The sequence below is a fragment of the Gastrolobium bilobum genome, unplaced genomic scaffold (genome assembly GCF_033153095.1).
Source record: "Gastrolobium bilobum isolate Gb01-03AN ecotype WA unplaced genomic scaffold, APGP_CSIRO_Gbil_v1 utg27505, whole genome shotgun sequence".
Taxonomy (NCBI): domain Eukaryota; kingdom Viridiplantae; phylum Streptophyta; class Magnoliopsida; order Fabales; family Fabaceae; genus Gastrolobium; species Gastrolobium bilobum.
In genome coordinates this window covers 329,371-350,488 of record NW_026898864.1, presented here as the reverse complement: position 1 = coordinate 350,488, position 21,118 = coordinate 329,371, and the positions used below count along the sequence as shown (strand labels likewise).

The following is a 21,118-nucleotide window of genomic DNA, read 5'->3' as shown; positions in this document are numbered from 1 at the left end:
AAAATACTTGATGTAAAGAGGATGGAAGAGAATAGAGATAATTGGCTAATCTCGTGTGTGACGTAATTGTTAGAGATGTGAAAAACATACCTGTCCTGTTTGTCAACCATACTAAATAGTAAATGCCTTTCTCCCTGAACATATTTGTGCCCCTCCCCTATTATAAAAGTTCGAATATTATGTCATACAATTAATTTTTCCAACTGCTTATATTATTAGATAAAGGCAAGTAAATATTTTTTATACATATATTTTTAGCAGCGTGCCTTATTATTAATATTTTTTTTAAAAAAATATTACTATTTCTATTGCTGTCAACCTTTGTATTTAGTGTGTTAATATTACTATTCCTATAGTTAGATAAGCGGGCAAGGGGTCCAAGTTTATTCCAAACCCCATAAATATGCTGGGTTAAAACTTAAAATTGAATGCCACAACGACAACACTTCAAAACGTTGCAGGAGAAATGAACTGTCTCAATTAGTGACGAGACTTATTAAAAAAAAAATTATGCGCAAATTAAAGGTCATAACATGAAAATGTGAGAAGTGTTTTTCCAATATTTTATATTTGTAACCGCGAAACAAAAACAACCTTAGTCGTCCTCTTTCCTTACTGGAAAAGACAAGTTCAAATCATATTGGCATAGCTACCCTAACCTAGGTAGCTGGCTAGGTAGGTACCATAACCAAACCAGTTTTGGCCTCTGGTCGATGTAAGGAACTAATTTGCAGCGTCCCTGATTAGATTTATAAATGTTGAGTACCTCTTCCTCTTCTTACTCTATCTTTGCTCGCTCCTTTCCTCCAATTAAGGGCTTTCCCCGACCCACCGCACTACGCCCTTTTCCTCGGATCTTCGAATCCCATGTCAAGTCTCCAAAAAACGTAAGCATCATTTCCGAGACTAATTGAAACACTTGTTCACTGTTTCTCCCCTCCTTTTTGTTGCCTTTTTATTATTATTTATATCTGTGTTATTGTGACTTTGGAAATCTTTGTTATGGATTGCTTTTTTTTTTTTTTTTTTTTTCAATTGCCGAGATAAAAAGAAGAGGTTTGAAAAAGTTCTTACCTTTATCCCTAATGAACCTGAGAATCAGAGACCTCTATAATTAATTGTTTTTCTGGGGGTTTATGTTATTTAAGTAAAGTAAATGGCTTTGAATGACTCAAGTGCGGCATTTCAGATTTAAGTTCTTATTACTTTATGTATGTGATTATCAGTGAAGGTGGTGGAAAACAAGTATTTTTATGGTACATACATATATGCCTGAAGGAGAGGAATACTACCAGCACACTCTCCAATATTATTGGTTCATTCTCTAAATGTTAATTTAGTTGCCTGGTAAACTAGTAACTTTATTAAGCAAGCGTGAGAATGGACCCATAATAAAGTATGTAATAAAGAGTGTGTTAAGATTTAAAAAGAGTGTATCAGTAGCATTTTTCACCTGAAGTAATTGGTTGCCCCTTTTTTGCTTTGCTGTTTTCATTTTATTTTTTATTTTTTTTGGCTTTCCTTGCAGAAATTGAGTATTCTATGCTTTAGGCATGAGCATCATTCTCCAGAAACACCTAAACCCGAAGCAATAGACCACTACTTTCACGAGGAATTGGTGCAATCGGAATTCAATGACTCTAGCGTCACCAAAAGAGACTGGAACTCAATCCTCCAGAAGGTCATATGTCTATGTTTACTATAACAAATGGTTTTCCATTTTCTATGCTGATGTATCCTGTATTACTTTAAGACCACTATTCATATTGTTAGAGAAATATATAAACTATTCATGTAGCCTCACGCAACAACTTAAGTTTTTGGGTTGAATTGGTTCTTTACATGGTATCAGAGCTTCGGTGTCCTGGGTTCAATCTTCACCGCCTCCCATTTAATTAATAATTAATTAAGTCTTGTGGAGTTTCTTAGCACAAGTAAGATGGGCTTGATGCATCATCCACCCTTCAAACCCAATGGACTCTCGTGGGGGGGGGGGGGGGTGTTAGAGATATATAAAACCATTAATGTAGCCTCACCCAACAACTTAAACTTCTGGGTTGAATTGGTTATTTACATCGTATCAGAGCACATCGGTGTCCTGGGTTCAATCCTCACCTCCCCCCACTTTCTCTTGCGGAATTTCCTAGCACAGGTAGGTGGGTCTGTGCATTATCCATCCTTTATGCCCAGTGGGCTCTCATGTGAGTGGATGTGTTAGAGAAATATATAAACTATTGATGAGCCTTCACTTAAGGTGAGGCTACATTAATGGTTTATTTATATCTCTAACACGCCTTCTCATACGAGAGTCCACTGGGCTTGAAAGGTGGACAATGCACAGGTTCATCCACCTGTGCTAAGAAATTCTACAAGATAAAATGGGGGCGGTGAAGATCAAACCTGTGACATAAGGCTTTGATACCATGTAAATAACCAATTCAATCCAAAAACCCACCTACCTGTACTAACTAATTCCACAAGAGAAAGTGGGGGGCGATGAGGATTGAACTTAGGACACTGATGCTCTAATACAATGTAAAACAAGTTCAACCCAAAAGCTTTGGTTCTTTACAGGGTATTAGAGCTTCGGTGTCCGGATTCAATCCTCATCACTTTCCACTTTCTTTTGTGGAATTTCTTAGCACAGGTAGGTGGGGCCTGTGCATTATCCACCCTTCATGCCCAGTGGGCTCTCGTGTGAGAAGGCGTGTTAGAGAAATATATAAACTATTGATGGGCTTTTACTTAACAGTTTAAGCTTTTGGGTTGAATTGATTTTTTACACATATCAATGATTATATGTGCTATTGGACAAAATTGAAATATGTATATGATCACTGATAGCATTCCAAATACTATTCAATTCCGCAATAACCATTATTTATAATGGTTTGTATTGAATTTTGTTTCTTCTCTGTTGTTGACTAGTAGAATTTTAGGATGGTTAGATGGAACAACCACTCTTGCATGTTCTGAAATTTTGAGCTATGTAATTATTTTGTATTGTCTGCAGTACAGGGAAATTTATTAATATTCTCTTCAGTGGGCCCAGTGGTAGAGTATAGTTTGCATTTGCTTGCCAAAATTCTGACTGTTATTGGCTACAAACTACAAATTTAATGTGCTTAAAATACATGAATATGTGGGTTACCCCTCTGGAGAGCTGATGATAATAAGTTGATAACACTAATAAAATGCATTTTTCTAGTAATTTCACGATATCTAATGAATTTCATTCTAGTGCCAATCAACTTTTGACCCTCAATTCAACCTTAGGATCAGACGCTGTCAAGCAAGTGCGAATATAGTCAATCTGAGGAAGTGGCTGGATATGAAATTCTGTGGTGGACAATATATTAAGTGAATATTATTTGTCCACTGGTGAATTGATGGAATGAAAAGAGAACGCCGTTTTATTTGTCATGCCTAACATCTATTATACATTGGACAAACTTAAAATATGTCAAGTGAATATCTGCTTCTATTTGTCAATTGGCGAATTGATGGAAAGAGAAGACAATGTAGATTCCTTTTGTCATTCAATTGGTTATGGTTAGGATTTGCGATAGGTTAGGATTATGGTTTCTCAGGTGGATTTATATTGGATTATAGATGGATTGAAGGTTCAATGGAATGAATGGATGTATGTGAGGGTAAGGGAAACTTGCGGAGAATAAGAAGGGGTTTTTGGGTCCGATTATTGGCTATTTGAGTGCTGTGAATAGTACCTGTGTTATAATGATATTGATTTTGTTTTTAGGGCAAAATGAAGGAAGGAAGACTGAATTGAGACTTTGATGTGGTGAATATGTTACGATGTCCTTTAGGGCTGAAGATGAGCAGAAAAGAAACCTAGGCATTACATAGTGTTTGGTTGCATCACACTACCGAGAGGAATGCAATTTTTTGTCCATAATACATTACAGCTGTTTAAATAGACCTCCTATAACTTTTCCTGCGAGAAATAGGAGTGAACCCAAATCCCACGGAGTTGGACTTTAAGTGTTACTAAACCTATAAAGGAAAACTCACACTAAAACAAAACCTGTAACAGCTAATGACATAGCCTTGAGCCCAAAATTACCAATACATGGGAACATGAAAATTCCTAGATTACCTTAAACTGTAAAATTAAATATCCCTAAATGATTGTGCGCTTGTAAAGTTGTGGAAAATTTTAATTAGCACTAGATTTGAAACTGAACTAAAATATTGAGATGATTAGATCTTTAAGCTTATAGTTTATTGATTTTAGTGCATCTGTATCATCTTGGTTCTCAGTTAAAATATATGAAGCTTCAGATTTTCTTTGCATCTCTTTTTTTTGGAGACAATTTTCTTTGCATCTCTAAAGATGGAAACATGCTTTACTTTGTCAACCGGCAACAGAGTGGTATTATTATACCATATTGTTTATGAAATAAGATTTAAATTTTAAATGCTATATTGTGTCCAAATCTGTTTTCCTAAAAGGCTTGGTTTCCTTTCAGGCTGCAAATGAATACTTAAAGGTAATTGGCAATCGGTGGGCTGTACCATGGACTGCAATGACCATATTACAAGTAAGTGTTTCAATGGAGGTGGAATGATAATTGACCCAGTTGAATAGTGTTAAAATTCTAAACAATAAAATGTGAATGAGGTTGTAGATCGTGTAATTATGTATGATGCAGGTTATGCTTCTATGGACAACGGCATTTTGGTTTATAGGATCTTGGATGATTCCTTTTGCAGCCCATATAACTGGTTTTAGCAAGGAATCTTTGACATTTAGAGGACAAGCACTATTTAGCCTTGTTACTGATGTAACTGAAGGACTAGCTGGAATTGCAATTCTTCTTCGTTGTCTTTCTCGATTTCGTCCCCTTCCACCTGACTGGTTCAAGTTTAGCCTAAAGGGGAATTGGCAATTAGATGTCATCATGGGATGTCTCATGTTTCCTCTTGTCAATAGGCTCTCACAGTTCAACCTGCACTTACTACCACTTTTGCCCTCTACACCTGTCACCTTTTCAAGTGTTGAACAATCAATAAGGGCAAGGGATCCTGTGGCAATGTTATTATATGCAGCAGTAGTAACAGTTTGTGCTCCTGTGTGGGAGGAGATAGTTTTCCGTGGTTTTCTACTCCCATCCCTTACCAAATACATGCCGGTGTGGTGTGCAATACTGGTAAGTTCAATTGCCTTTGCGCTTGCACATTTTAATATACAGAGGATGCTGCCACTTATGTTTCTTGGGATGGTAATGGGTGTCATATTTACGCGGTCAAAGAATTTATTGCCATCAATGCTTTTGCATAGTCTTTGGAATGGCTTCGTCTTCTTAGAGTTGATGAAATAGCTTCTTCAAAGTAATGATTCTTTAGTAAGTAGTGAGCCCATTATGTAGGTAGCAACTAGCAATGCAGGCATTCACATGCAGGTTTATGCTTTGGATCAGCGTCTTCAGAAGCAAATGCTTACTGGAACAGAACCTCATTGTGAAGGTACACTGAGTAAGTGCATGTGCAAGAAGTAACATGAGCTGATGGGCTCATACAATTGTATATTATAAAAATCAATGCCCTACTTTGTTCATATCTGTGATGAATACGTGGGTATTATTTGACAGGTATAATTGAAACTATTCATTTTGATCAGCTTTTTTTTTTTTTTTCCCTGTCCCTTTTTGGCTGTGAAAATTCATTTTGGGTAACATGATGCTGGAGGACAGTTGTACTGTATATTCTGAATGAGCTCATCCTTTAAAATGAAAAATAAAAAAATTATAATAAAAATAAGGTTATTGAAGGGGTTTTCCAGAACATTGTGCAGAAGATTTAGTTCACCGGCTCAATAGTAAAGTTATTTTAAATTTTGTGCTCTTTATTATAGTTAGTCTTTTGTAGTAATTTGATACTTGTGGATTGACAGGCATGTCAATACACATTTTTGTTCTATGTGAAAATTAAGTGAGTAAATATTTGGCTAACATCAGTATGAGGTGTGATGTATTGATGTCAGATAATCAACGGAGAGACGTGAGATATTCAGTTAGAGGTGTGATGTGCTGATTTTAGTTCATTGACAAAGTAGGCAAAAAATTGTGACTGAATGCCAACAGGTGACATGGGTAATTGATGTTATTTTGTTATATAAATTATGAGAATAATAAGAACTCAGCACAATATGCCCACGTGGCGTTGTTTCTTTAAAGAGCCAAAATTAGAGATCATTTCCGTTCTATTTTTTAATTTTCATAAGATTCATTATAAATATTAAATTTACAGTATAATAATATTGATGTAATGAGAATATTATTATTACACATTTGTAAATTGAAGTTGCAATTGACTTCAGCTAAAATTAAACATTAAAATAAAAATATTATAGACGAAGTATACACAATTTTTTAATATGGTCTTTTCGTTATAGAAGATATTTTATAATTATATTTTACATTTTCAAGTTCAGAAGAATCTTTTTATGAGAAATGGTGCCAATTTTTTGATGGAAAAATATTTTGTTGTAGTAAGTTATATTCACATAAAAGTGAGTTGAATATAAAAAAAAAAGTGAGTTTTATTACGAAGAGAAGAAAGAGAAAAAATTAAGGAAAAAATATTTTTGACCCACTCACTTTTATATAAGTGTAACAAAAAAAAAAAAAATTGTAGTAAAAATAGAAATATTAAAATAAAAAATTAAATGGGATTTATTTATTTTTATACAAAGGGGCAAATAAATATTTTACAAGTAAAGGTCCTTGCAAGGGATATACAATACGCATACACTGATACGCTCAACTGTTCGTCTATTTTAATTTCAAAGAAACAATTTGCTTATAAGAACCATTATGGCATATACACCATTTATAAAAGAATTTTAGCTGACAAAACATCATTCAAGTCCTCAAACTATTTCACTTTGAAGCCACTTGATCGGTTATGAAATTAAAAAGCTTTATAAAATGTAAAGAAAAAGATTTAAAGTAATCATGTCAGCTATTCTTCAAAGCCAATAAATTGAGATCTTCAAGACGTAAGATACGTGATATTAGACCAAATTACTCTATGTATTCTGTTCCATAGTTGGCAGACAACGAATCCATCTCCTGCAGTTGTAGTTACGCTGCTGCGCTCCATGTCACGTGCAACACAGAGGTGGTGCATCTACACAAAGCACCCACCAACCAAAGTAGTAGATAACGTTTATGGTGTAAATGGGTTAAGTCGGTGCTTATGATTTAGTCTATATTAATTTACATTTGGTCTATTATATGTAGTTAAATAGAACAGACCTATGATTCTAAAAAATTTTATTTAGAAAAATAGGTCATAAACTTTTTTGTACATATCAAGCCTATAGATCGGCCTATATTATTTTATTTATTTTAAATAAAATAAATATAATTATTATTTTAATTATTTTGAATAATAAAATAATATCATTTTAATTATTTTTTAAATTATGAAATATTTAATAGACTTAAGCAGATAATAGACCTAGGCCAAAACTTTTATTTTTTAAATATAAGTTAAATTAAACTTGTAATTGAAACTTACTCAGACTAACAAATCAAGCTAGACCTAAATTTTTTTATATAAATCTAATCTATTTAATTCAAAGCTTAACATAATTTAACATATTTACACCCCTATCCGCTGCCATTTTAATACAGCCTTATACACATAGAAAACTGTGCTCGTATTCAACAATTGCAAACACTTCGCCACTTTCTTTACATGATGGATGGCCTGATGCTTTCTCCTCCCAGTTGCCAATTGGGCCACGGCACAATTTAATTTCCTGAACCAAGTGCCCTATCCATCCGTTTCTGTTCCGCATCCAGGGTATAGTTGTATTCATATCGAATAAAATAGTGTTGAATATAACGCCTGTTGTTATTACAATTTAAAAGTTTTGTAATTTTTTATAATTTATTTTGTAATCAATCTAACAATTATAATTTATTAGAAATTAATACTTAATTAATAAATATAATTCAATAAAACATAATCATTGGATTAACAAAAATCAACGGTGAAAAAAATAAGTTATAAGTGAAAAGAAGTCGTAAGAATAACGTCCCTCGTTGAATATATATATAACTTATGTTATACTTTTTTTTATTTTTTTGCAATAACTTATATAATACTTATTTCTGTAAACAATTAATATCTGTTCAAATATTTTAGAAGACTATTTGTGTTCTGGATGCGAGATACAAGTATAAACTATTTTCCTGTCTTAATTATAGAATATCCTAAAGCAAAAGTTGCTTAAAGTTGGGAGAAAAATGTTCTACTTATTTCAAGAGAAAAATTGATATACTGGATATGTGATAGAGTCTTTTTACTTCTTAAAGATTTAATGTAGTGGTCTAGAAATAAACAATTTTTATGACACAAAAGGAATAAAGTGATTCTTATGCTTCTTACAGAAATGTTTACAACTAATTAATAAAGTACGGCATAGTTGATAGATAGTTGGGTTCTTCAAGCATGCTGACAAGGTTTGATCCATGGCCGTGTGTCACATGTGTGTATAGAAAAGACTTTGTTGTGAGAGGTTGTACCCACCAAAGGCGGATTTAGGGGGGCTAAGGTGGGCCACCGCCCCCCAAATTTAAAGAAACTTTTTTAACATATATAAAAAATAAAATTTTAGTAATATTATTAAATTATTTGTTTTAAAAATTGTATAATATAAAATTATTCTCCATGACACTATAAGATATCACACTACACTCAATCATGGCCCCATTTGCATCCCCATGAAAAAAAACTGCTCTCTCGCTCAATTTTAACAAATCTTCTCAGCTCAGGTCTTTCATTATCTCTTTTTTTTTTATGAAATTAACAATGCTACTATTATTCGATTGTTTTGTTTCGAAATCTATTTATATCATACTTTTTCACCCTTTTGCCCCTCATTAATTATTTAATAACCATTTTGCTCCTTATTCAGAATTATCTACCAATCTGCCCCTCTTTAATCGATTAATCCAAAAATTTAATCAATTAAATGGTCAAAATAGGCAAAAATCGTTGACTTGAAGATTTAGTCGATTAAATCTCCCTATTTAATCGATTAAATCTCCCATGCATAAGGTTGTTCTTTTGATAAAGATGAAGATTTAATCGATTAAGTTGAAGATTTAATCGATTAAATCTTCATTTGACCATTTAATCGATTAAATATTTAATTTAATCGATTAAAGAGGGGCAGATTGGTAGATAGTTTGCAATAAGGGGCAAAATGATTATTAAATAATTAATGAAGAGTAAAAGGATGAAAAAGCCTTTATATCATCCTCATGTTTTGAATGTTTTGTTTCGACTTATTATCTTCCATTGATTAATATTTTTTTATACCAACGTTCGGTGCATTAATGTTTTTTAATGCTTTAATGTTTCATTAAGGATTACTTTTCAAACTGTAAGAATAAATTGTGTTGGACAAATAAATTAAAAAAAAATATCAAAACATGGATGAACCAATAAATTAAAAAAAAAATTAATCAAAACTCAAGGTGAAATACCATAGAGCATAACAACATATTATAATAGCCCATCTTAATTAATTAGTAAATCGAGTGTAATTAATTAATTAAACATGTTTTAGTGAGTGAAATTAAGTATAAGGCTTAATTAAATGAATCTGAGTCACTTTGGAGTTAAAAAGTGTACTCAGTGAAAATTAAGGGGTATAAATGGGTACTGGCAAAAGTACCCAAAATATAAAAATAAAAATAGTAATATTCCTAGAATAATATTCCAGACTTTTGGGTAAAGTTTGGTAATTATTGGAGTTGAGTAGATAGACGAACCAATACCCGCTTAAAGCCACTTAACCTATGTTAAGTGACTAAAAGCCAAAATGAACCCCCATTTCCCACCCATTTCGTCGAGCCAGAAACAGAAAGAAGAAGAAGAAGAAGGAGAAAGGAGGGAGAAGGAAGGGAGGAAAAGAGAGAGAGATCAAACCTTGATGGTTTTGGATGATTCAAAAGCCTAAATCGCTTAGAATCTCGCCCTCTTTCATAATCCTAGCTTTGTTTTGAGTGGGGAGCATTGTGGAGAGAGATATTACCTCTCAAAAATTCGGCCCTTTGGTGAAAATTGGGGTTTTGAGAGTTTCTACCTCCATTGAAGCTTGAGGAGCCATCAATCCTTGGTTGTGTGACCATTGGTGGTAAGATTCTAACCCTTGAACCTCATGATTCCTTGAAATTTGCATGAGTTAGGGTTTGTGAATAGTAAATTGGGATTTTTATGAAATGTAGTTGAATTAGCTATGTTCTAGGAAGAATGGAGTTTAGAGCATGTTATGGAAAATGCTAGGAATGTCATTTAATCGGTGGAAATGAGCCTAGATAGTCATTTGATAATTGTTCATAATATTGGAAAATTCATGCTTGGATTGGTTAGTATTCTAGCATGTTGAACAATTAGTGAGTTGAATGATTGATTGGATCCTTATGATGTCTAGGATTGAGACATTTGGACCAACCGTGAGTGATCAACCATTGGAGCAAGCTATGGAGCTTGAATAGCTCATTGGAATTGGCAAGCTCATACTTGTGTTGTGCTTTGAATTGAGTAATTGATGGTTGATTGTGAAATACTCTTGGATGCAATGTGTTGATTGCATTACACCATGTGTAGGTGTATGTTTGTAAAAGTTGATTGCTGAAACTGTTGGTGAAGAACAAAGGTTGACTGAAGCATTGAGGTAAGTCTTCGGACCTTGGGTGTAATTCCCTTGATTGTTCCACCAAGCCCTGAAAGGGTAGTGGTGATTATAGTGTATATAAATGCAATAAAATAGTGTAATGCTTTGTTATACGTATGTGTATGCATTTGGTGTGGCATAGGATGGTGTTTCCCTATGTTGGTATGTGGCATGACGATGCGTAAATCATACTTGGTAGTTAGCTGGCCAGTAGGACTATTTGCATCTGAGTTTCCTTAGGACAGCTTGAGAGCTCGAGGGATTTCTCCTGGAGATGTATTGCACTTTGCATAGATATGTATTTACTGCATTATTATTGTTATTGCTATTACACTGATATGGAACTGTGGGGTGGAGAGATGCTCCAAGGACCCCTGGTTTACTGGATATATTCGTATATCTCACCCCGTGTTGTGGGGACCCCCTTTCAGGTAAGGATGCTGCAGGAGCCTCTGGTGGCAAGTGGCCATACCTAGATTATGCATGAAATATGGCACTTCTTTGAGTTTATGCATGCCTTTTGTAGTTGACATGTATAGGATTTTATTTTGAAAGCCCATGATCATTTGTATATCTTGATTCATTGGATGAACTTAGCCTATGCTCATGCCTTTGGTTACACCTTTTGTTGATGGGAGCCAAGGGAATGATCATAGTGTTTTGTAAGCTAAGTTCTATGATTTGTAAAGGATATGTAATGTAAATGATGCCTACTTGGAATTCAATATATGCATGCTTGTTATGTATTGAGTTGTGAATTGGTTGGGCTGAAAATCAATTAGGTACCCTCTTCGTTTAAACTGGTAAACGATGAGAAAACAAAGGTCATGCTGCCCAAATTCTAGCTAAATCTCATGAGGAGAGGTTGGATGAGTGCTAGGATTTAGTTTTGGGGCATGGACATTTGGGGTTTGTAATGGGGATGCATTTTCCCCTAGGCTTGGACTTGAGAAATGTGGGAATTGGAATTCCCTGGCGGCGCGCTTAAGCGCCCAGGAGTGCGCCCAAGCGCCCTGCTGCCCCTGCGAGTGCCAATGCATTCTGTCTCCTCACGCTGGAGCGCCCAAGTGGGGGCTTAAGCGCCCAGGATTGCGCGCTGGAGCGCCCTGGCTCGCGCTTAAGCGCCCTTTGCTGCAGAAAGTTGGGATGCTTACTGTCCCCTCGTGTTTTAGCGCCCAGGGTGGGGCTTAAGCGCCCAGGGTTGCGCGCTTGAGTGCCCTGGTCCGCGCTTAAGCGCCCTTAGCCACTGTAGGAGGAAATGCTTCTGTCTCTGCGCGCTAAAACGTCCCAGTGGGGGCTTGAGCGCCCAGGATAGTGCGCCTGAGCGCCCTGTTGCGCGCTTAAGCGCCCATCCACACTGGAATGCCTGATGCTTACTGCCTCCGTGCGCTTAAGCGCCCAGATGGAGGCTTTAGCGCCCGATAGCGCGCGCTTGAGCGCCCGGTAGCGCGCTGGGCCTGTGACCAACACTCTCTTGTGTTGCTTCAAATGGTCCTAACTTGGGCTACAGTGCTCCGATTTGAGCACGGTTTGAAGCCACATGTAGCTAATGAAGAAACCTACAATATAGTAGAAGTATTGAACTAAACAAGAAGTAAATTAATGGTTTAAAAATGGAAAATGAACATGATGTTAAGCTTAATTTATCTGTTTCCGCAAGGTAATATGGTTATGATCACGAAATTGGGTATTATAAGTTCGGTACGTTTTAAAATGAAAATTTATCCGGATTTTAATTGAACCCATGTGATTGTAACTGCGCTTAATATCATAATGCGATGTTAACAAACCGGTTCTAGAACGGGGTGTTACACATATTTATTGGGGACTTGTAATATTTCAAATTTTCAATGCTTCATTTACTGAACATTTAGTGTATTTTATTTAGTCTGTATTTTCTTATTTTTTGGACTTTGAGATCTAGAAGTGTTTATTACTTTTTGGTTAGCTTGCTGGAGTTTGTTCTACAATATATCTTGACGATTATATTTGAATAATTTTTCTGAATTCAATAGCTTGTCCAAGCATCATTTAGGTACAATGAATTTCCTCGTACATTTTTTTTAATTTATTTATTTATCTATAATTTATTTAAACATTTTCTGTATCTATTTTTATTGTAGATAGGTTTAACAATACGAAAACACATAGAGTAAAAGTCAAGTGAAATAATCTTAATTTCTGTAATAGATTTCTTTCAATTTTTTGCATATTAAATCTATATTGTATTTGAAGTATTTTTATTTATGAAGAGGTATTTTTATTTTTCGCCTTCTCTCAATAAAATTTCTACGTCCGCCACTAGTACCCACGATCGCGTGATATCTCCGCCTCGAGGGGATTAGTCTTGCTTTCGATTGGGGATATCCCTGGAACAATTTAAAAAAAAAAAAAAAATGCTTACAATTAAGAAGCCATTTAAAATATCAAAGCTAACAAATGAAAGTAATCGGGCCCCTCCTTTGTTAAAACAAAAAAAAATGTTGATGTAGGAATCTCGTCCAGTGAGGAAGAAGTGGTATATGTACGGTGGTAACCGGTGAGAAATCGTAATCGTAGTTCACATGTCACTGACTTCAAAACCTTGATCGCTTTGTATTTTCGCTCAATCAATAGAAGCTTAACTTGTTTATTTAGCAATGTTCATAGGATTTGGATATTTTTAAGATAACAATTTTCTATTTTAATTTTAAAGATAAGGATTATATAGGACAACTTGTAGTTGACTTGAGGGTGAAGAAAGAAACGAAGGAAGAAGAGATTTTTTCGAATTGTTGATTATAATAAAACTGTCAAACCGACAAATAAACCGTCAAAACAGTGACACGCAGCACATTGCACGTGCGAGTGAGTCACAATTAACAATGTTCCTCTTTAAAAACTCCTAACTCGAAGGGGCAGACACAAAAAGCGGGAACTGATAAACATTGATTGAACAAGCATGCATTCCACCTCTACCCTCCGCCGTTAACCACCACTTGCTGTCACCGAAACAACCTACTCAAAGGAAAAAAAAAAACACTGCATCGAGATCCGTTTATATTGCACCATATCCTATACTATATAGTCAGTTATTCCCCCCAAAACACAACAACACCAATAACAGAAAGTTCAGTGTACTTGTGTGGTGTGTGTTTATGTGTCAGAGAGAAAGAAAGAGAGGATTAGAGGAAATCGTTTCTATAAAAGTTTCAGTTTTTGTCCTTGAGAATTTCACTTATATATAGTGGTTCCTCTGCTTTTGTGGTTGAGTCTTCATTGTTTTTTGAATTGTAAATCCTTTTAAATAAGATGGAACAGAAAAGCTTTCTGATATCGGCGGTGAGTGTTGGGGTGGGGGTGGGAGTGGGAGTGGGGATTGGATTGGCTTCAGGACAAAGCGTTGGAAAATGGGGAGCAAATAGTCGTTCATCAAACGCCATTAATGCTGAGAAGATGGAGCAGGAAATGCTTCGACAAGTTATTGATGGAAGAGAAAGCAACATCACTTTTGATAAATTCCCTTATTACCTCAGGCATAACTTGTTTCCTCTTTCTTTTATTAATTTCTATTTGCTTTATGGCAGAAAAATAGCATGGTTGTATTTTATACTTAATCTAGTATATGGTGGTGATATATCATATATGTCACATATAATTTGTTAATAAATTGGAGCTTTCATCTAACGAATGTGTGTTACTGACAATGGTTGAAAGAGAACAGTTTATTTGATGTACTCGATGAAGGCTTGGTTTGACCAAATATCTGAAGCGGTTACTATATTTAATTAATTCAATCTATGTTCTGATATAACCCTTCCTATCCTTTATGTGATAACAGTGAGCAGACACGGGTTTTGCTGACAAGTGCTGCTTATGTCCATTTGAAGCATGCTGAGGTTTCTAAATATACACGTAATCTTGCTCCTGCAAGCCAGACTATTCTGCTTTCAGGGCCAGCAGGTTAGTTTCTTATAATCTTCTGTTTTTCTGACAAGGGATCGATATGCTTTGATGTTTCTACTGTCACCATCATCAAGCTAACCAACATCTCCCCCTACCCCCTTTTCATGTCTTAAAGAACTTTACCAACAGATGCTTGCCAAGGCTTTGGCTCATTACTTTGAGGCGAAGTTGCTTTTGTTAGATTTAACTGACTTTTCATTGAAGGTGTGTAAAAAGTTTTGAGTCATATGTGACTTAATTTCTGCTTTCTCATGTTACTATGTACATAATGGTTGGTCTTTCATTTGTGCAGATTCAGAGTAGATATGGTTCTGCCAACAAAGAATCTGTAAGATATTCATTTCCTGGATTATCTTTTATTGTTTTCACTTGTGTGTTCTGCCAAGAGTCTTTTTTACAGAATACTGCTGATTAAAATCATAGATAATATGCTGTTCTTTCTTGACCTAATTTTTGGCTGTTGTGTCGTCTTTTCCTTTGTTTCTAATTGTAGTCTTTCAAAAGATCCACTTCAGAGTCAACTTTGGAGCGGCTATCTGAACTATTTGGGTCATTTTCAATCTTTCCACAGAGGGAGCAACCTAAAGGTACAGCAGCTTTATTAACATCTTCTGACCCATGGCAAAGAGCTAGATTCACAATCAACCCAAAGCTTTGTCAATCTTTAATACAAGGTTTTGCAGCCTTGTTTTGGTTTCAAGAACAGGTTTTGCTTTTTCTGTGGATAAAAATAATAATAATAACAATGATAGCTTTTAATTGATTAAGACATCCTGCGGACGGTTAGATAGGGTATGGTTATGCAAATAGCTTTAACTGTTTTTTGTTTCATGTTTGCCGAGTAGGATAGCTTGTGGTTAATTCTCTTGAACTTCTCTCGTTTTGGACCATTAACAATCTATAAAAAGGGAAGGCCAATAAAAACCACATCACTGACCAGTGACCAGGAGCATTATTTTGCAGGCAAAATGCACAGGCAAAGCAGTGGACTGGACCTCCAATCAATGTAAGAAGAGTAGATGAACTATGTTATAATTGTGAGAACAAATATAACTTTCGTGCTAGTTTAGTTAATACTATTGCTGAGTACTTGCCTTTCGGTTTGCAGGGGGGCTGAAGCATCTTGTAATCCTCCAAAGCTCCGTAGGAATGCTGCTTCCACTTCAAACATTAGTGGCCTTGCTTTGCAAAGCAATCCTTCAAATTCAGGTTTCTTGAAGAAATTATGTAAATAATATTGATGATGACTATTGATTTTATTCATTTACTTGTTACCATCTGCTGGAGATTTAATTTTGAGTAAGGCTGCATATAAAGATTGCTCTCACCTTACCCTCGTTAGTCGGGGTTTAATTGAAAGTGATTGTTTTAGAGATCTAATCAAGGAATGCTACGAATGCCAGAAGCATCAATTTGAGAAAAAGATGAAAATGAAGAGGGATATATTCCATCATGTTTTCTTGAATAGGCAACAAAACCATACCCGTATTGCTTGGTTAATTTATACATAATTTATAATTCAAAGTGATGCTTTCTAATTTGAAGTTAATATCTGCATCATTTATAAAACTGGTTACTAAGAATTAGATACAAAATCTTCTAGAGTGGCAACTAGTCCAATGTACAGTTAAAACATTTTCATATTCGTTCTGAGACGAAACTGTCAAATTTATCATTTGACCATTGTTCTCTCTCTCTCTTATGTGATTTCTTATGTCCTTTAATCTCCCTTCAGCTCCTCTGAAGCGCACAACCAGCTGGTCTTTTGACGAAAAGCTTCTTATACAGTCTCTTTACAAGGTAATGTTACTTTTGATTATATAGAGATTTCAGTACCGGAGCATTACCATGTTTTTTGGAACTAAACAAGGCTTTAGATCATATCCTCCACAAAGACATTGATTTGATAAGTGGAATTTTTATCTGCAGGTTCTGGTTTTTGTGTCAAAAACCCATCCCATTGTGCTATATCTGCGGGATGTTGATAAGTTGTTATATAGATCACAAAGGATATATAACTTGTTCCAGAATATGTTAAAGAAATTATCTGGAGGACCAATTTTGATTCTTGGCTCACGAGTCTTAGATTCTGGAAATGACTACGAAGAGGTGGATGAGAGACTTACTTTGCTCTTCCCATACAACATAGAAATCAGGCCTCCAGAAGACGAATCACATCTTGTCAGCTGGAAGTCTCAATTGGAAGAGGATATGAAGAAGATACAAGCTCAGGATAACAAGAACCATATCACGGAAGTGCTTGCAGCCAATGATCTTGATTGTGATGACCTGGATTCCATCTGTGTGGAAGACACAATGGTTCTCAGTAACTACATAGAAGAGATTATGGTGTCAGCAATATCTAATCATTTGATGAAAAACAAAGACCTTGAATACAGAAATGGGAAACTCGTTATTTCTTGTAATAGGTGAGAGTGACACTTGCAACCTTAATTGCATGAACTATCTTAATTTTATGTACTTACTTTGTTGTTTATGAAACAGTTTATCCCATGCATTGGGTATATTCCACAAGGGGAAATTCAGTGGAAGAGGTACATCAAAATTGGAAGACCAAGCCGTAAAATCTGAGGTTTGCTCTACATTTCATTTTGTACATTTAAGTTGAGAAAAATACCTAACAGGTAGTAAAATATGCTTTTAATGTTCTCTATCTTGTCATCCGACATAAAGATGCAAGGAAAGGAAGGAACAGTTATGAAACCAGAAGCGAAGTCTGAAAATGCTGCTCCTGTAAAAAAGGTTGAAGCGGAAGTATCAACTTCAGTGAGAAAGGCAGACGGTGAAAATTCAGTTCCTACATCCAAAGCTGCTGTAAGGCTTTGTTTTGAATCAAAATTTTATTTTTAATAATATTACAAGTATACCTGTAAGAGGATTATTCAGACATAGATATCTATCCCTCTAGGGCCTCATCTCTAAGCTCAATGGTGGGCTAGATAGGTATTGGTGTTGACTTCATATCTTAGGATTTAGGAACACCCCTTTCTATTCTGTTGACTCTCACTTTTTTGTCTGTAGTGTTAATTTCACTTTCAAACATTCACTGTCCATTATTCTCTTGCAGGAAGTTCCTCCTGATAATGAGTTTGAGAAGCGAATAAGGCCTGAGGTAATACCAGCAAATGAGATTAATGTTTCATTCTCTGATATTGGTGCCTTAGATGAGACCAAAGAATCCCTTCAAGAACTAGTAATGCTTCCTCTTCGAAGGCCGGACCTTTTCACTGGAGGCCTTCTAAAGCCTTGTAGAGGAATATTGCTATTTGGACCTCCAGGCACTGGGAAGACAATGCTGGCAAAGGCCATTGCAAAGGAGGCTGGAGCAAGTTTCATCAATGTGTCCATGTCTACCATCACTTCTAAATGGTTTGGTGAAGATGAGAAGAATGTTCGTGCTTTATTCACACTTGCAGCCAAGGTCTCCCCAACTATTATATTTGTGGATGAGGTTGACAGCATGCTTGGGCAGCGAACCAGAGTTGGGGAGCATGAAGCCATGCGGAAAATAAAGAATGAATTCATGACCCACTGGGATGGACTTCTCACCAAACCTGGGGAGCGCATCCTTGTTCTTGCTGCAACCAATAGGCCATTTGACCTCGATGAAGCCATTATTAGGCGATTTGAAAGGAGGTAGGCACCTCTACTAGTTCTTGACTTACTCCATTATAATGCCCCCCACTAGATTTCTACTTTCTCCATGTATTTGAGTTTATGTTGAGGGAGGGGAAAACAGATAAGATGGCAATACAAAAGGAAATGATGTCAAATATAGCTATCTATGATAATATGTGTATGACAATCTGAATGAATACCCCAAAATCGAGTAATGGTTTGATTATTTTGAATATGTTTTAATGCAGAATTATGGTAGGACTACCATCTGTGGAGAACAGGGAAAAGATATTGAGGACTCTTTTGTCAAAAGAAAAGGTGGACAATGAACTTGATTTTAAGGAACTCGCAACTATGACAGAAGGATATACTGGAAGTGATCTAAAGGTTTCTACTATTTTCTGATATTGTTCACAATGGACACGTTGACTACCGTGATACCAGTGCTTTTTTAATATTTGGGCTTCTGATTATACCGTTTATTCACTGTCATAAACTGTTAAAATGCAGAACTTGTGCACAACTGCTGCTTATCGACCTGTTAGAGAGCTAATTCAGCAAGAGAGACTAAAGAATCTGGTAACTGTATAAAAAAAAAATCAATATCTTGTGCAATCCTGATTATGCGTTCATCATGTTGACCTGTGAATGCTGCTTTTTTTTTGGCAGGATAAAAAGCAGAAAGCTGCCAAGGGACAGAATAAAGATGTCCAAGGAGAACAATCTACGGTAGAAAATGCACAGGATGCTCTGGATGCAGAAAAGGAAGTTAAACAGGAAAGAGTTATCACCCTTAGGCCATTGAATATGCAGGATTTCAAAGAGGCCAAGAGTCAGGTAACACCACTCTAAACAATACAGGAGTTATGGAAATTGGAAAGCATAACTGATATGTAGCCCAAGTTGTGGAGTTAATCAAGTGATATGATAAGATTGGCTTTTTTTATTGCTGTAGAATGTCTAGTTTTGTTGTGATCTTAATGTGTACTGTTTCATCTGACCTAGTTCTTGGAACCTGCCAGGTTGCTGCAAGTTTTTCAGCTGAGGGAGCTGGAATGAGCGAGTTGAAGCAGTGGAACGAGTTGTATGGAGAAGGGGGTTCAAGGAAGCAACAGCAATTGTCTTACTTCCTATAAAAATTACTGAAGAATAGAAGAAAGAAATATCGTAGTGTGGGAAACATTTTCCACTGAACAAAACAACCATCAAGCAATCAAGAGTTTGTTAGTGATATATTTTCCCAGAAGAATATTTTGTTGCTTCATTCCCTTCAGCTTGGGAATTAAGCTCTACCTTTTAGTATTTTGCCCGTATGCCACGAATACTACTATTTATAAGTGTCACTTATGTACAAAACGGTGTTTTCCCAGTTTGCTGTCGATCACTAGAAGCAGAAAGTGGCGTTATTGATTAGCAGCATTATATATGGTGTTTGTTAAACCTGTAATGTATAATACAAATAAAGAGATGCGTTGTGATTCAATGTCCACACCTTCGTACTTGATGATGGGAAGTACCTATTATTTTAGACTGCAATAAAATATAACGTATATAGAGCAATTTATGTAAAAAAAAAATTTTAGTACAAAGGAGGGGCAGAAGTCCCAAAAAAGCAAAAACTAACTATTAAAAGGCATCTCAAAAGACAATAACTGCCTCAAACCATTACGGCAAGAAGCAAGAAACAAGAAATCATCTTGAGCCTGAGTGGCAAATTTAGCGATCCAGTCAGTGCATTTGTTGCCATCTCTTCTAACATGTGGAAAGAGAGCTACCGGTTTTTGTCTTGCCACTGAAAGATGTTGTGCATGAAGGCATTAGTGTCAGGACTCCTGGAGGCATTATATATAGCTTGAATAGCAAGGAGAGAATCACTCTCAACAATAATGTTTTGGCCTTGCATGTTCCACGCTAACTGGATCCCCTTAATAATGGCCCAGTACTCAGTCATTTAAGGGGAACAAATGCCTATATTATAAGTAAATCTAGCTACCCAATGACCTCTATCATCTCTAATGAGCCCCCCACAAAAGGCATGATTAGAGTTCTTTTTAAAGGCAGCGTCAACATTAAGTTTCCAAACTCCCAGTGGCGAAGCTACCCAAATCACAGGATAGGAATCAGACTGGGTGACGGGGTTCGCAGGATGATTCAGACCAGCCCGAATAAAATCACTGATATAGGAGGATAAGAAGATGATAGGGTCAAATGGACGAAAGTAATTGGGGTCATGCACTTCCTTATTCCTCCAAAACCACAGAAACCAGATTGTGGTAAAGAAAATATCACGCCAGTTGAAGATTTGAACGTGATTCCATCCAAGAATAATGTTTTTCCTGAGCCACTCCTCCAATGGGATGGAAAGGAAGTCCCCTGGTAGGATACCCGCGAACTAGGCTTTCCAGATGTCCAAAGCATTAGGGCAACTCCGAAGCAAATGGGAGAGGTCCTCAACAGCACCTGGACAGATGTGGCAACAATTGGAACCCCCCCTCCAAACACTTAGAAGTGTTGTCCCTGGAAAGAATTCGGCCATGGAGCACCAACCAGGCAAAGGTTCTTATCCTATAAGGCCCTCTCCACTTCCACACTGACTTCCATATTATATTAAGGTTTACTAGATCAAACTCCATAATTCTCTGATAAGCATAGCTGACCACCCCTCTTGTAGGCATTTTATTCCTCCAAAGCATACGATCCTGACCCCTATCATCACACGGAGGGACAATGGCTCAAATGAGATGAACCACCTCAAGAGGAAGGATATTATAAAGAGTATCCAATCTCCAGTTTCCTGTGGAATTGTCCACTAACTCC

The 21,118-nt window shown here is 36.1% G+C and overlaps 2 protein-coding genes across 2 annotated transcripts; both read left to right on the top strand.

Annotated features, from left to right (window-relative positions):
- The first annotated feature begins 590 nt into the window (after positions 1-590).
- On the top strand, positions 591-5,732 carry LOC133284795 (uncharacterized). Its single transcript, XM_061481898.1, has 4 exons — positions 591-887; positions 1,529-1,681; positions 4,491-4,562; positions 4,674-5,732. The coding sequence occupies exons 1-4, from the start codon at positions 756-758 to the stop codon at positions 5,340-5,342; spliced, it is 1,026 nt and encodes a 341-aa protein (XP_061337882.1). The 5' UTR covers positions 591-755; the 3' UTR covers positions 5,343-5,732.
- Positions 5,733-14,008: 8,276 nt separating this feature from the next.
- Positions 14,009-19,437, top strand: LOC133284778 (uncharacterized). The gene is made up of 17 exons (XM_061481856.1): positions 14,009-14,232; positions 14,538-14,659; positions 14,778-14,866; positions 14,955-14,990; positions 15,156-15,249; positions 15,626-15,668; positions 15,771-15,871; positions 16,398-16,462; positions 16,592-17,091; positions 17,168-17,255; positions 17,357-17,497; positions 17,751-18,319; positions 18,550-18,688; positions 18,812-18,880; positions 18,971-19,009; positions 19,046-19,138; positions 19,324-19,437. Exons 1-17 carry the CDS (start codon positions 14,009-14,011, stop codon positions 19,435-19,437), a joined length of 2,526 nt encoding a protein of 841 aa, XP_061337840.1.
- Positions 19,438-21,118: the final 1,681 nt, after the last annotated feature.

Bases quoted from the DNA above. Each gene is read 5' to 3' on its own strand.
- LOC133284795 (XM_061481898.1), top strand. From the start codon at position 756: ATGTTGAGTACCTCTTCCTCTTCTTACTCTATCTTTGCTCGCTCCTTT. The intron at 888-1,528 runs GTAAGCATCATT...CTTTCCTTGCAG, and splicing joins ATGTCAAGTCTCCAAAAAAC to AAATTGAGTATTCTATGCTT. The intron at 4,563-4,673 runs GTAAGTGTTTCA...TGTATGATGCAG, and splicing joins CTGCAATGACCATATTACAA to GTTATGCTTCTATGGACAAC.
- LOC133284778 (XM_061481856.1), top strand. From the start codon at position 14,009: ATGGAACAGAAAAGCTTTCTGATATCGGCGGTGAGTGTTGGGGTGGGG. The intron at 14,867-14,954 runs GTGTGTAAAAAG...TCATTTGTGCAG, and splicing joins TAACTGACTTTTCATTGAAG to ATTCAGAGTAGATATGGTTC. The intron at 18,320-18,549 runs GTAGGCACCTCT...GTTTTAATGCAG, and splicing joins ATTAGGCGATTTGAAAGGAG to AATTATGGTAGGACTACCAT.